General features: G+C 35.4%; 1 protein-coding gene across 6 annotated transcripts in view; it reads left to right on the top strand.

Annotated features, from left to right (window-relative positions):
• The window catches only part of LOC143235819 (kazrin-like), a 134695-nt gene that overhangs the window by 70866 nt on the left and 48391 nt on the right, over positions 1 to 15438 (top strand). For all 6 annotated transcript variants that reach the window (XM_076474013.1, XM_076474012.1, XM_076474017.1 and 3 more), the window contains exon 2: positions 14260 to 14871. In XM_076474013.1, the coding sequence (XP_076330128.1) occupies positions 14260 to 14871 (612 nt within the window). The remainder of the gene's footprint in view (positions 1 to 14259; positions 14872 to 15438) is intronic.

Here is a 15438-nt window from a genome sequence, read left to right as displayed (position 1 = left end):
ACATATCAGAAAAATCTTAATGTCAAATGATGTTATATCTACTGTACGATGAACGATTCACTACTTTACGATCAAGATTCACGTATGAACTTTTTAACCCGTTCATGTACTGGGCGACAGATTTCACCAATATATTTATCACCATGTAATATAATACATTTGTTAACAGTATAAGATCCTTCTAGTCCATTGTTTCTAGCTTAATCACTAATGATTAACATGCGTGCGATAACACGTGACATTAGTTTTTAACTTTTGATTGTTGTTTCTCGGTTATCAGTTTCGCATGGTGTAACCTTTGAGATAGGTATAAGACGAGACGTTTTTAGTTAGAACTGGTTCCGTACGTCGGGGTTAGTGACGTTCTTGTTTATAGATGGGGTATGTTATACTACAGAAATTTGAGTATCTTCTAGATGATTTCTAAAATTGAAACAACCGTAAAATTAAAGAAACCGGTATCAATGAACTTATGTGTACTGCTCTAACATCACGTTATGTGTGACATGGACTGAATGGCCAGGCCAGAGACCCTACGATTTAAACGTATTCACCTGAATTTTTAAATGCTGTCACCAGAAAGAAGGCGACGGCTAGTAGCGCCCACCGCTTATGTATCTTTACTATGGGCCAAATAACAGGATGAACTAACTTTATTACTGGACCACATTTTAACATGCGATACTGATGCGTAAAGCTTCCTGTCTATGGATAGGAACCCTTTAGATCTAACCCTTTACTCCTAACCTCTTAGATGTAGGTATACTTTATTTATATTACTAGGTATTACTTTATTTTGTACCACTTGGTCCCATAGTAACCTGTGATGCTAATATAATTTCTTACATAACATTTTCTGTTTATGGATGCATTATCAGTAACGCTTATGGAAGTCTAAGTGTCATTGCACTTTATTACTCTTTTGTAAACACTGGTTACTCGTACATTTGTCATTGTATTGGTATTTTGGAGTCTGCTTATCAGTATTTTATGTCTGCCTATTTTTGATAGCTAATACTGTTTCGGAACATACGAACTGTAGTAGGACTGCCTTTACAGCTATAACACTGCACAATGTTGAGTTATCTTGAAGTCATATTATAAGAACAGTATTGTGACTAGCTTTTCGAAGATAATACCCCACAGTATTGGGTTCTTGTTGCCAAGAAGGGTATTAGAAGTGGTTTTACAACTCCCCCAGTACTCTACAGTGATGAACTTTTGTTGATAATTGATTCTAGAACATAACGGAATTAGAATTCTTTTTACAGCTCTAGAACTAATCGTTATTGAGATTTCTTCCTATTTAATAGTGGGGACTGACTTGTAGCTGTAGTACTCCATTTGTTGAGAGGATAACGTGTGTTGAAACGTGAGGTTGAAACGTTTTTATATATAATATTGTAGGGTGGCGCCTCTAAGGAAATGTGTACACTTACTTTCTCTTTATTCATTCGTAACTACGTATACAAGTTTAACTATCACAGCCATGGGTACATATTTGTTTACATCTAGAACATTGCCACGAACTTTGTATAGTATTTTCCGTAGGGTAATCAGTCTGGGTCTACTAACTAGAAGGTCGGAAAAACTTAATTACTTCCGCTATTAGAGGTAGACGGAGGTTTTGTTGTTGTTTTGAATTAAGCACAAAGCTACACAATGGGCTATCTGTGCTCTGCCCACCACTGGTATCGAAATCCGGTTTTTAGCGTTGTAAGTCCACAGACATACCGCTGAGCCACTCGGAGGCCGGACGTTATGTTTTCGTCCCTGTGTGTGTGTGTGTGTGTAAGCACAATTTATTAAAAAAGACCGAATGGACTTTAACGAAAGTTGGTATACATTTGGACTATGACCCAACTTGGACGTAATTAACTTTTGGATGATTAAGGCCACAACAAGTTTACGAAAAAATCCCTACCTGTCAATATAGGGATTGATTTTTGTTTTGCATTATTTTTTGCCCTATAATTCATTCATATGTGGACATATGTAGAATATTATTCCTCATTACCCCTACAAAAATGACCCGTGTCCATTGGTAACGACGGACATACGAACATGTTTTCGTACTTGTTGAGAGATGAATGTGATCAACACCGTGTGGCGGAGGTGTGCGATTTACTGAGTGCCACTATAGTTACAGTCTGTGTGTTTATGTTCCTATTCGAACTGTGACTGCGTTTGTCGTGAAAAAAGACCCAAGTCGTATAATGAACACATTTATTAAACAAAGAAGAGTCAAAGCTACCAACATAGGAAAAAACAAGGGTAAGTGTTTATAGTGGGGGTATTGAACTGGTGAGAGAGATGTGGAGATACATTTCATAATTTATCAGTTGAGTGTGACTCCTCCCCCCTTCCTTATGTAAGATACACCCAAAATATGCCCAAAAATCTAAAGTAAAATTACCGGACAAATAAAATACACCAAAAAATTGACTATAAACAGAACAAAAGCTAAATTAAGCCTAACGCAAGTTATTCATTACTGGATTTGCAAAGACTAAAGTAAAGATAGGAAATCCAATGTTGAACGTAACTTCAGGGATAAACCTTACTTAAATACAAAACATAATAACAGCTAAGTAAGGTTTGCACACGACCATACCTTGCACATGTGAAATTTCTACAAATTTCAGTTGATGAATCTACATCTTGGGTGCACCAGAAAATAGAAAGCTGAGCAAGGGTTTTCAAACTGAGAGAAAATAATTGCATTTCGAATAATTATCCTGACTAAGAGGAGGAGAACTAATGCATAGAACAGTCCTGTACCACATTTCCTTCCTCTTTTTTTTTTTTTTTTTAACAGAGTAACCTGGATATTTTTAATTTTAAGTCTAAATAAAATCTAACTTAATCTTGTGTTACTTAAGAAATCGGAATTACTCGCTCTAGCCCCAACTTCGCAAAAAATAAAAACACAAGAAGAAAATGATAAACAGAGCTTATCCTTTTAGACAGGAGTGCTTTATTGTATATTACGAGAAGAAAAACAAAAACGTATTAATATACCCTTTAACATGGATAATACACACCTGAATGAAAATGCGCATGACACTGTAAAGACGAAGAAAAGTTTTACGTTGTATTTTAATTAATTAAATGAAACCAAAACAAGTATACAAATAAATGTGTACCAATTCACTAATTTATTTACAGTTTAGGAGGGAAGATAAGGCTAATCTTCTGAAAGAGCAATAATATTAAATCTACTGTTGCAGCTGGGGTTTATGGTGTGATATGATGGTCCGATAAATGATCCTTTTTGGTTCTTAGAGGGCCTTGGAAGTATGTATCAGATTCTTTCGGAAACAACACACTTTTACTGAGAGGGCACTTGTGATTTTTTTTTTTTTTTCCAACTGCTTCACCATAATCTTGTCCTTGGGTTCTCCACTTGGATTTTGATAATTTAGACCTTTAACTTAGATTCGGTCTGCTCCTTCACTCCTAAATGATCTGGATGCTTTAACACTGGATTTTGTAGGCTCATCTGAAGTTTATCTCCATTTTATGAACCACTAATGTTGAGGTACCAAACTTTGGTTTCTAATGTTCTGGAGGGCGAATCCCACAGCTGCATCGTCAAACAGTGCACCTTCATCCATGTTTACAAAAATTTAAGTACTGCTCTAGGCATGAGAGGCAATGCCATAAATACCATATCTTCAGGATTTAAAAATGAAAGACTCGCAGTTCTTTTCATTATTAGATTTAATGGATTTACAGTAACAGACAACATTTCAGGTGGTGCGTTGACAAAATAAAGATAGCCAGAAGGTTTAATAATTGATCTTAAGTATAAAAAAGTTGGATACAAGGATCAAAAGCATTTCAATTGACTGTAAACAACCACTCAAGAATGTCGTTTAAAGTTATAATGTCCTGGTTATTAAAATACTTCTCGTAAAAGTTTCTTAAGCACTGAAGTGCAAAAAATGCAAAAATCTGTTGTCAATATTTACGTCTACAGATGTAAATGTGCACTTATGAACGTGTCCCTAGAACATAGTTCCTACTAGATTTGAACAACTGAGCCGATGGAGGTATCTTCTGGTATCAAGTTTGACTTCAACCTTAGGTCATTATATCATTAGGTTAATAGTCCACAGTTATCCTTCATCTGAATCCTGACTCCGTTTTCAGGATCACTAATGTTGAAGTGCCAGGTTTTAATTTCTGATATTCTACGGGGCTAATCCCACAGGGTGCATCTCTTCAACTGTGCGCTTTATTGACATACAAGTCACTTCTGCCTCACTACTGTTTGGTTGCTATAGAAACAGAGTGCAGTGCTTGGGTGTAGATTTAATTATCTGACTTTATAAATTAACTGACACGTACATGTTTTCTCTACAACTTTATTCAGGTACAGATTCAGCACAGAGGAGAAATATTTGAACCTCGCACAAAGGTTCAAGAATGATAGAGATGAAATAAAAACCTTTTAACTCGAGCGCTATCGAAAGGTGGACGAAGTTAAAAAGATAGGCGGGTGTGGAACCCCCTCCTCCCCACAGCGCACTGATTCAACCCGTAGACAACAAGCCAATCATAACGTACTTATAAATCGCATGATGCAAGTCAAAATTTCTACAACGCATTGAATCAGTACTTGTGGCGCTTAAGATAACTCGCAACTTATTGAATCAGCGCATGTAAAGTTCGAATACGTTATGAATTGGGTCGACGTGATAAGAAACTAACTGGACTGATCCAACACAGTAGAATTTCATAAAGTGTTCAGTTAATATCTTATGAAACTGTTGCCATAAAGCATAGTCTATTTTAAAACGGCGATGACGCGTTTATTCAACGCATAGTTGTTGGATGTTTGTTTTTGTTTTTTTGGAATTTCGCACAAAGCTACTCGAGGGCTATCTGTGCTAGCCGTCCCTAATTTAGCAGTGTAAGACTAGAGGGAAGGCAACTAGTCATCATCACCCACCGCCAACTCTTGGGCTACTCTTTTACCAACGAATAGTGGGATTGACCGTGACATAATAACGTCCCCACAGCTGAAAGGGCGAGCATGTTTGGTGTGACGGAGATTCGAACCTATGATCCTTGGGTTACGAGTTGAGTGCCTTACGCGCTTGGCCATGTCAGGCCACTTCTAGTTGTTGGATCAATGAGTTATAAAAACTAAATCTATACGAAAGCGTTACTTTATTTTACTGCGTTATAACTTATATGATTGTTTATATATTCTCGTGCTAGCACTCATTTATAGGTAAATATTTACTTTAGGTTTTAAACCATCATCTATCGCCTTAAAACGAACATATAACGGCTGGCAATGCATTATTGACGTGTGTGTTTTCTACATCAAATGTCGTTCGTGTTGCGTGAAATGCAGTGATTTTAAAATATATGAAAATAATATATGAATATTTTGGAAAGTATTATATTTACAAAATGTTGACGATTTGAAACATCAACTTGCCAGGAGAAAGCATATTTCTAATTTGTCATGAACTCAAATGAATGTTTTTTTGTATTTTTTTTAACATACCCCAAACAAACTGCCGCGAACTCATCTGTTTTGTTCTCGTTTTTGTAAATGTTTATCATATTTATGCTCAAAACTAAGGATATTGTTTTCTAATGGACATTTCTTGAAAAAAATTTACTGCCATTGACCTATACCCCAACTCGCGTTGGCTCAGCGATAAGTCTACGTGATTACAACGCCGAAAATCAGGTTTTGACCAGAATGATAAATAAGGAGAGAAAAAAATTAACTGCTACCTGACCATTAACAGAATTTTAGTGTTTAAAGTATTTTCAAATGAGATAATATAAAACCATGGATAAATGAACAGTTGGTATGTATTGGGTCTTTCAGACAGTTTGTAATATGTCTTTTTTTCACTTTGTAAACGTTTTGCAAGTAGAGTATATTGAAAACAATGGAAGGTTAACCTTTAAAGATACGGAAATGTCTGCACATTTCTCAGTGTTTTAGTATTTTTCTGTTATTAATATTTAGCACGATGGTAGGGTAATGAGGTCATATATTTATAAGGATTTTTTGTGTGGGTATTGATAGATCCATAATAGTTTTCTAAAACAATCTGAATAAAATAGACGACATTTTGTTTTTCGTTTCAAAATTATGGATTAATTTTGTACAAGTCATTTGTTTTCCTGTAATCCCAGCATTTTCGAAAGTGCTGAGATTATAAGGTGTTTATCATTTTGTACCAAGTCTTGTGCTTTCTGTTGCCCGATTTCGACACTCTGTTCTTAATATCCTTCTACATCAGCATTATTGTAACTGCTGGAGTGGAAACTTCAACTGAGTTTATGTATTATTGCAACAGTGGCGGCCATTTTCATCACAGCATTCCTCTGAAGAGAGTGCTAGCGCACTTTCTGAAATGTATAATATGTTTTTGTGCCATTTCTCACACTTTGTGTATGTTGTGTTATAGAAACTTTAATAATCATTATAGACGTGGCACAATCTATGAATGTAGTTAAATATAATAAATGCTCAACAGCAGCAAAATTGGGGGGGGGCGTAAATGGTGTGGGTAACCTCCCATTAACATACCACTTGTTTCAATCTGTTATCCCATAAGATTTGTTTGAAACTGGTCAAGCGACTAAGAGAGTACTAAGATAACAGACAGGCAGTTTGTTTTTTTGTTTGTTTTTTGGAATTTCGCACAAAGCTACTCGAGGGCTATCTGTGCTAGCCGTCCCTAATTTAGCAGTGTAAGACTAAAGGGAAGGCAGCTAGTCATCACTGCCAAGTCTTGGGCAAGCAGACAGGCACAGATTTTATTTTATTTTATTTGCTATATATATAATGGCGGTCATAAAAATCATCCGTTTAAAACCACCTTTTTAAAATATCCAAATATTGACAATGACTATTTCATAATATTGTCTGAGCAAAGCTAAAGCTTGTTTTACTTAGAACACCGCGAAAATCTCTGTGTATGTGTTTATGGAGCGATTCAAAATTTCTGCAATTCAATGAATTTTCGTCCAAGTGACTTTTCAGAAAAGCGTGTAGAAAATATAACGAACCTTAACCCTCTAATTCTTTTACAGATTTATTCTGTCTGTGATCTCAGTAATTCCTTTTTTGTACGGAAAAGGTTTGATTTGTTTTGGATTTCGCGCAAAGCTGCACGAGGGCTATCTGTGCTATCCGTCCCTAATTTAGCAATGTAAGACTGGAGAGAAGGCAGCTAGTCATCACCACCACCTTCCGCCAACTCTTGGGCTACTTTTTTACCAACGAATAGTGGAATTGACCGTAACATAATAACGTCCCCACAGCTGAAAGGGCGAGCATGTTTGGTGTGACGGGGATTCGAACCCATGATCCTTGGGTTACGAGTTGAGTGCCTTAACCACCTGGCCATGCCGGGCGTATCGAGAAAAGATATTTGTGTTTGTGTCATGTAATTAAATTTGAAGGTAGGTTAGTAGAGAACGTGATGAGTTAATGAAATCGAATCGGGTACATGCGCGCCCTACGCTTGGTATTGGTAGCGCACAAAAGTGTAGCTAAAGAAAAAAAAAAATTTCATAAAGACAAATAAGGACCGATATATTTGTAACCTAGCTAGCGACAGTAGTACAGAAAGTTTTAATGCTGTAAAAAGTATTGAAACAAAAAAGTCAGAACTGCAGAAAGTAACTTATAATAAAATCTATACTTTGGCAAATCACTAATCATGTTAGTCTTAGTCAAAGTAGCGATAAAACTTTGTTAGTACTAAGTACGTTAAAGCTTAGCCCTAACTAAACTAAATGGATAAACGTACACAAGTTAGTGTTGCTTTATTTTTTATTTAATGTAAGCTGTACCTAATAGTGTTGACTAATGTTAAGCCTAAGTTAAGTGAACTTAATATTTCGGTGTTCGTGACAAGACTTATTTTATATTATTCTAAATTATGTATTTAAAGGAGTACAGTTGCAATACAGATGCTAATGTGACCGCAAAAGTTGGTGTGTCTCTGGTTGTATACCATTTATTAGCTAGAACCTAATCTACTTTTATAGGTTCAAATAACTATTTTTGTGTTTCCCATATGCTGAACATTTCCTTCGGTTTGCTGATCAACAGGTATATTTTATTTAAACAATCAGGAGGTAGGTGAGTTATGTTTAGATGAATTTCCCGATTTAGCAGGTAGATTTTTATTAAAACACGAAATTAGGAGGTAAGAGGGTTAGTTTTACATGTATTTGATTACCAACAGTTTTTTTTTCTCTTCTTGAAATTCAACCTGGATGTAGTAAAAATTATCGACATAGAGAGTTGAATTTTTGTTTTGTTTAAGTGTTTGATCACTGGAAACTGGTCTCAGTAAACATTCCTTGGTGTATTTATAGCCAATAAAACTGTTTTAACGTTTCTTTACAATTCTCGGGCCCTTTACATCAGACATTCTATAACTGTATTATTATTATTCAGACTCGCACAATACACAATGTATGTGTATAAGTTGTAGTTCCATAATATTTGTCTTACATCCGAATATTAACACACATTAACTTTTAAATAGCGCCACCTATGTTAAGTCGCATTTTCCTCTAACATTAAAAGCTACATACTCTTTTTCTGGATGTTTACCATTCTTAGGGTAATGAAAACTGGCGTGTATGAAATATAGTTACTATAGAAACGTTGCTTCTGTAAACAATGACACCGTCTGAATAGCCTGCCGAGAGTCTTTACGCTATGTGGGTGACGTGAATGAAGGTTCTGGAAAATCTTTAGAATTTCTCTAATGCAAGGGTTTGCGTGATATACACTGAAAATTTGCGAAAGTGGATAGAAAAGAAAAAATAATTTTATATATTTTTATTTCTTTTTATCAGCAATGATCCTTTACTGTGCTAACATTACACAATCTTCATGTCATGAATTTTTTATCTTTTCTGTTTTTTTAACCAGTGTGAAGATACAGTTTGTTTCACTAAACAAATATCTATTCATGTTTTGTGTCAAGAAGCACGAAACTGTCAAATATCACGTGCCCTTCTACCTTGTATAGTGTTAGAAATGACCAAATACTGCTATGATCGATATCTGACTGACTAACTGTACTAACTGAAATTCAATATGAACTTTTAACCAACAATCTGTCGGCAGTGCAAAACAAAATTGCAGGGAAAGATACAAACAAAAAATTTGTCGCGTCAGTGTTGTCTTTGTGGCAAACTACGCTCCTTGTCAGATGGTCCCGGTGGGTCAACGGCAAGCTTAAATATGCAAAGCGTAAAATTACAGGGCTAGATTCACCGCGGTGTATAGAGCGCAGATAGCCAATTGTTGGTTGTGCAGCTCAGCGCAGAAAACAACAAAATTGTATCAGGTTTTATTGTTTTCGTATGTTGGCTTTAAATATACAGTTTTATTGTGTAACTACGGTGGTTAAAGTATAGTTGGAAGGTTTATTGGAATAGTTATTACATGTTTCAACACCACTTAATTGTAATGTATTATTACAAGTCACTGTTGTTTTCGACGCCACGTAATGGTGATATTTAGGTTTATACTTATAAATACGAAGTAATATTGTATTAAAAATTATTTTAAGATCGTAAATATTTGATTAAATACACATTAATTAATGTAGGTGGCAGTTTAACGAGTTGAGAGAACGTTCGCCAGCATGTTTTTCACATGCCTGTTGAGTCGGACTTGACAAACGCTTCCCACGTCATCGTTTAGCGTGTGATAGACATGAACTAAAATAATAAATTAATATCTGACAACTGGCCACGACAGGGTTAAGTGTAATGATTTTGTTGTTTTTCGGGTTTGAACGTAGGAAGGAGAACATTATATGACAAAAATACCGTAGAAACTTTCGCTAACAATGTTTCTATTCCATTATTAACACGTTATTGATTTGTAATAAAGACTTGGCTAGCTTTAGACATCAGTATCATGTTACTGTTATCGCAATGCTCAGGATTTTTGAGTGTGGTAATTATCCCTCAAGAGTCACAGTCGACTAATTAATATTAATACATTCTACACAGCTGTATCGTTCCACAGTTTGTCTTAAGAGCCTTTAAAGTTTCATAGTGTTTGTGACGAAATCTTTGTTTACATTAATAAGGAGGACAGTATTTACTAAAAACACGCATTTATTATAAACACAGTTGAAATGAGACATACATGTTTTTCAAATAAAATTTAAATTTTAAATGTTTTATATACGAACACTGAAGACAGTTTTTTCTTCCACTTGCAGAACCTATAGTGATAGATGTTTAAATTATTTTGTGCTAGTAAGTTTCAGATTTTCGTGCATATTTATTCAAGCGCTGCATGTGATAGTCGTCCGTAATCTTATCTAATCGAATATTGTGTTCTGACTGCCACTCTTTTAACGTACTCACAGCCCCAAACTACGAGGCGCGTTTATGAAGCAATGGATAGCGAAACGTAAATATTTTGGGTCGCATTTCGGGCACGCTAACCACTAAGTCAAGTTAAGCCCATTTGTTACTGTTTTTTAAAGTAAAACTAACTTATTTTGTGGTTTGACGAGAAGCTACGACTGGATGTTTGGTAGTAAATTAATGTATTAAAGTAGTGATGTATGCTGATGATAACATTTGTGATGTGAATGGTTCGACAAACATCTGGAGCTAAGAAATTATATAATACTGTTGAACTTTATAAAGTCCTGTTTGAAAATATTATACACAACTGTAAAGTTTCCACTTGATTGTCTTTGAATTGCTTATTGGTTGGTTAAAGTAGGTTTCACGTATCTGTTAGTAACACTGTCATATAGCTAACCATCCTGATCTTTTTTTGTTTGTTTTTTTCTTAATTTCGCGCAAAGCTACACGAGAGCTATCTGTGCTAGCCGTCCTTAATTTAGCAGTGTAAGACTAGAGGAAAGGCAGCTAGTCATCACCACCCACCACCAACTCTTAGGCTACTCTTTTACCAACGAATAGTGTACTTGACCGTCACATCATAACGCCACACGGCTGAAAAGGCGGGCATATGTTTGGTGCGACTGGGATTCGAACCCGCGACCCTCGGATTACACGCCAGGCCACAACCATCCTGAACCGTTGATCGTCACCTAAATATAACATTAAGCTTGAGGCTCATTTCTTTCAGAAAGTTATTTGTACCTCTTTGCACTTAAAAACAAACGGGTTGTATTCTTGAATAACATAATAAGCTCAGTACTCTAAAATAGATTCTTCATCTTATCAGGAACCCCCCCCCAAGTGCCTCATTGGAAAGTATGAGAGACCACACTGATTAAAACCGGATTTCGATACTCGTGGTGTACACAAACAAAACATCAGTATGTGTATTTTTACTTGTTGTAGAACAACGAATTTATTGACAAACATTTACTGAATCCTTTGTTGTTAATTTATTTATTGAGTGAACTTGATTCAAGATGTGTAACGGGTAGCTTGAAGATAGCATCTATTAATATACCAGAGAGAAAAAGAGACGTCGAATTATTTTTATTACTAATTTATCCAACTGATGAAAATAAACAACATTGTAGGTTTCTCACTGTTTGAAAGATTTATAATTCTCATTCATATGGCGGGTAAATATTGTTTATAAATTTGTTTACTGTTAAAAGCTGTAATTCAATTTTCCTGTTTTGGTTAGCAGTCGATGTTTATTTTATATTGCATCGATCCAGTTTTGGTGGGAATAACCTTAACGGTTTATGGGGGAAAAAAATACCTACGTGTTCTTTTTTATTAGTCTCTTAAGCAATCCGAGCAGTGTGCTATTCCTAGTGGCAGGGCAAATTTAACTTTATGTTTATTTACAAAAATATCGTACGGCTCACTTATTAGGCCTCATTTGAAGCATTGCTTTCGGTTTTGTACTCTTTAACTGAGAAATAACGTTGGATTGTCAAAAAGAGTTCAGAAGAAGACTATTACGGTGGCATATGGGATAGGAATGTTGTCATGCGAGAAAAGGTTAAGAACTCAAAGATTTTTTTTTTTTGTAAATGTAAAGGAGATTTTACAGGGGATCTGATTGAGGTATTAAGATTGTGAGGGTAATTGATAGTGTTGATTCATCTTATTTGTGGTGAGAATTTTAAGATTAGGAGACAAATAGGAATTTCAAGAGAGAATTAGTAATTTTCTGTTAAGACACCTTTACTTTTACTGTGAGGGTTGTTGGTTCCTGAACGCGGTTGTCTTCTGGTGTGGTGGGTGCAGTAATTTTAAGGGAGGTTAAGGAAAAGTTTGATAAATATTTGAATGATAAGAGCTGGCTATGAGGGTTTTGTTTCAGGATTTAGTTTGATTTAGTGAATAAGACAAACTAGATGGATGAAAATATCCCTTGTTGTTCTTTAGTGTTGTGTTATAAACACTATAGTGTTCTTAGCTATTCCTATATAACATGACGGTTTGAAACCGATGTATTAACTGAAGTGGATGAAAAACTTAATTTATCTCTTAAAGCCAAATGCAGAACAACTTGTATTACTGGAATATGTAATTCGATTCTTTAGATATTGTACCTAAGTCAGAGCGAAGAAAGATAACGGTTTCGGCGTTATTGAATCTGAAAAAGTAATTACAATATTTCTTGCAACACTAATATTTAATTAAAACTGGTTACAACGCTTATTGAAATATGGCATTTTATTAAAATATGTTAGTGTTAGTAGCAACACTGATTTTATATAATGAAAACGTGTATGACTTTCCTTGCATTTTTGTCATTAGAATGCAACATTTCTAACAATTATGGTATTTGATAACATATTTTACATTTTTAGTCAGTGACATTTAAGTTATTTTTTCACCTAAGTTAGTGGTTTGGAATTTTATTTCGGCCAGTGGTGATATTATTTAGAGGATTTTTTGACCTCAAATCGGTTGACGTTAGGTTTGTCTTCTGCTGCACATATTTCAACTGTTCAAACATTTCTAATCGTAAAAGATCTGTCGGAATTGTGTAACAACTTCTGTTGAAAGAGTTGTCAAAAAATTGTTAGCTAAAACTGCAACTTATAAAAACTGACAAACCATAAAAAATCTACATTAATTCTCTGACTTAAGTTATCAGTTGGGTATTCTTGCTGTTAACGGTACTTTTGGCCCTTTGATTAAATATTAAAGTTAATGCTAACTATCTGCATTTTAACGACTTAAAATAGATTTTTGCATCAAGAAAGAAACAGCAAAATATCTGTATTTTTTATTTAAATATAACTGAAAACTGAGCATAACCTAGCTGCAAAAGAAAAACAATAACTCGTGGCTGCGTTATAAGGACAACAATCGAATCCCACTGTTCGGTTAGACAATAGTTGGTCCCTAGAAAAATTGAGGTAAAGAAAACGTTAGACTTTTATTTATATTTAATTCGGGTAATCTGGTTTGTTCTATGCCAAATTATAGAGGACGTTCTAATGCAGAAGTAATGTTTTAGGTAACTCTCTTATCACTGCAATATGTTGGAGAATTTTAAATCAAGTTTATATTTCACTGATTGGTTAAGTTTCAATCCGTCTTTACATTCTTAGCGTTCTAATTTTTAATGACATTTAGAATTCAGTTCGTCACCGTATACCAGCACCCAATGACGCAGCGGTATGTTTGCGGATTTACAATGCTAGAATCCGGGTTTCGATACCCGTGGTGGGAAGAGTTCAGATAACCCATTGTGTAGCTTTGCACTTCAAACAAACAATCAATACATGTATCCGGCGTTCTAGTTTTTAATTACACTTAAAGTTCAGTTTCCATTATAGTTTTTCATGACATTTTGAAACTTAGGTCATGTCTGCATTTGACACAATTACATATTGTGTTTTTACTTCTCTGGTTTATCTCAACACTTAACTATCCTTGTTTATTTCCGTAATAAAAAGAAGTAAAACATTAATTTGCGGTGACTTTCATCTTGTTTAGGTTTTAGTTTTCGGTGTTGGTAGTTTATTACCGGTATTTGTATTTATTTGAGTGTTTCTAGTCCTCTGTGGTCCCTCCTAGTGCCAGGATGTGTGTGTGTATGTGTATATATTGAGTCTGTAAAAGTGACTTTATGATAGCATCAGTACAGAACCTTTCGTTTGTCGATCTGATAAATATCCTAACAGGTGAAATTGAATAAGTGAAAAACCACACCGTAGTTATTTAGGTCTCTTAAGGTGAATCGATTGACGTAGAAGTACAAGATATGCTGATTAACACTACATCTGTTCTACGTACGAGAAGTTTCTTACTTTGTTATTTATATTTCAGCCATCCAATCATTGGATTGTCTTAATGATCAGATCGTGCAGTTCATCTTCTCTCCTAAGGCAGCAGAATTAGAATTCGACTCCTATAAATGTGATGATCCAGAAACAACGGCCAGATGTCAGCAACAACGCGAAACTCTCAAGTCGTCTATGGCTCTTATGCGACACCTGTTGGTGGACGCACAAGCCAAATTCCGCAAGATGATGGAAAATAACAAAACTCTGGCATCGAGACTAGACTGTGACATACAAAACGCTCATCAAGAAGTGTCCATCCTTCGCGCTGAGCTGGCGGATACCAACAAAAAGATTGCTGAAATAACCACCACTGAAAACTCCGCCTCCATCCTGCAGGAAAACGTAACAATCTATGGTTCTACTCAAAGAAACATTGCGATCTCAAACAACCAATCGGAAATTAATTCCAATATTCACAACCCAAATGTTCCACTTTCGCCCAATTCAAACTCGAACTTCCCCAACAAATCATCAGCAAATATTAGCGAAACGGTGGGTTTAAAACAGCCTAGTCCAATGTCTCTTGTGCAAGACACGACCTCAAATCTGCGTACTACAACGACTTCTAACGACGTCTCTTTTGAAAGGTGTAAAAGTAAGTTTTTTAACATATTGTTGACTGTATACATTCTACCTAATTCAAGATTTGTGCTCCATAACATTTTTGAAAAAAATCATTTATTTAGTTCCTTACAGTTTTCACTGTTTAAACATTATTTTACTTTATTAACTTCTCTCTGGCTGCAATACCTGGCATAACCTGGTAATTAAGGTGCTTGACTTTCAATCTGCGGGCCGCAGTTTCGAATCTCATCACTGAACGTGCTCGTCCTTTTACTCGCAGGGGCGTTATAATGTAGTGGGCAACCATACTTTAAGCTGATAAAGAATAACCCCAGAGCTGGTAGTGGTGATGTTTATTAGTTGCCTTCCTTTTAATCTATCATTTCCGAATTATGGACGGCTAGAGCTAATTGGAAAAGTGCAAGTCTTCAATATTTTAGTTCCTTTTGAGAGCTCCTTTGTTATTCCAAAATTCAGAGATTTCGCACACAGCTACACAAAGGCTATATTCACGTGGTATGGCATTTGGGCAACAGTACCCACTGCTAACTCTTAGCCCACTACTGTTTCACCAAATAATGGAATTTGACTGTAACTC

This window comes from Tachypleus tridentatus, chromosome 12 (assembly GCF_004210375.1).
Source record: "Tachypleus tridentatus isolate NWPU-2018 chromosome 12, ASM421037v1, whole genome shotgun sequence".
In the NCBI taxonomy this organism is placed as follows: domain Eukaryota; kingdom Metazoa; phylum Arthropoda; class Merostomata; order Xiphosura; family Limulidae; genus Tachypleus; species Tachypleus tridentatus.
The sequence above is the reverse complement of the archived record's forward strand: the minus strand, read 5'-3'. Positions and strand labels throughout refer to the sequence as shown.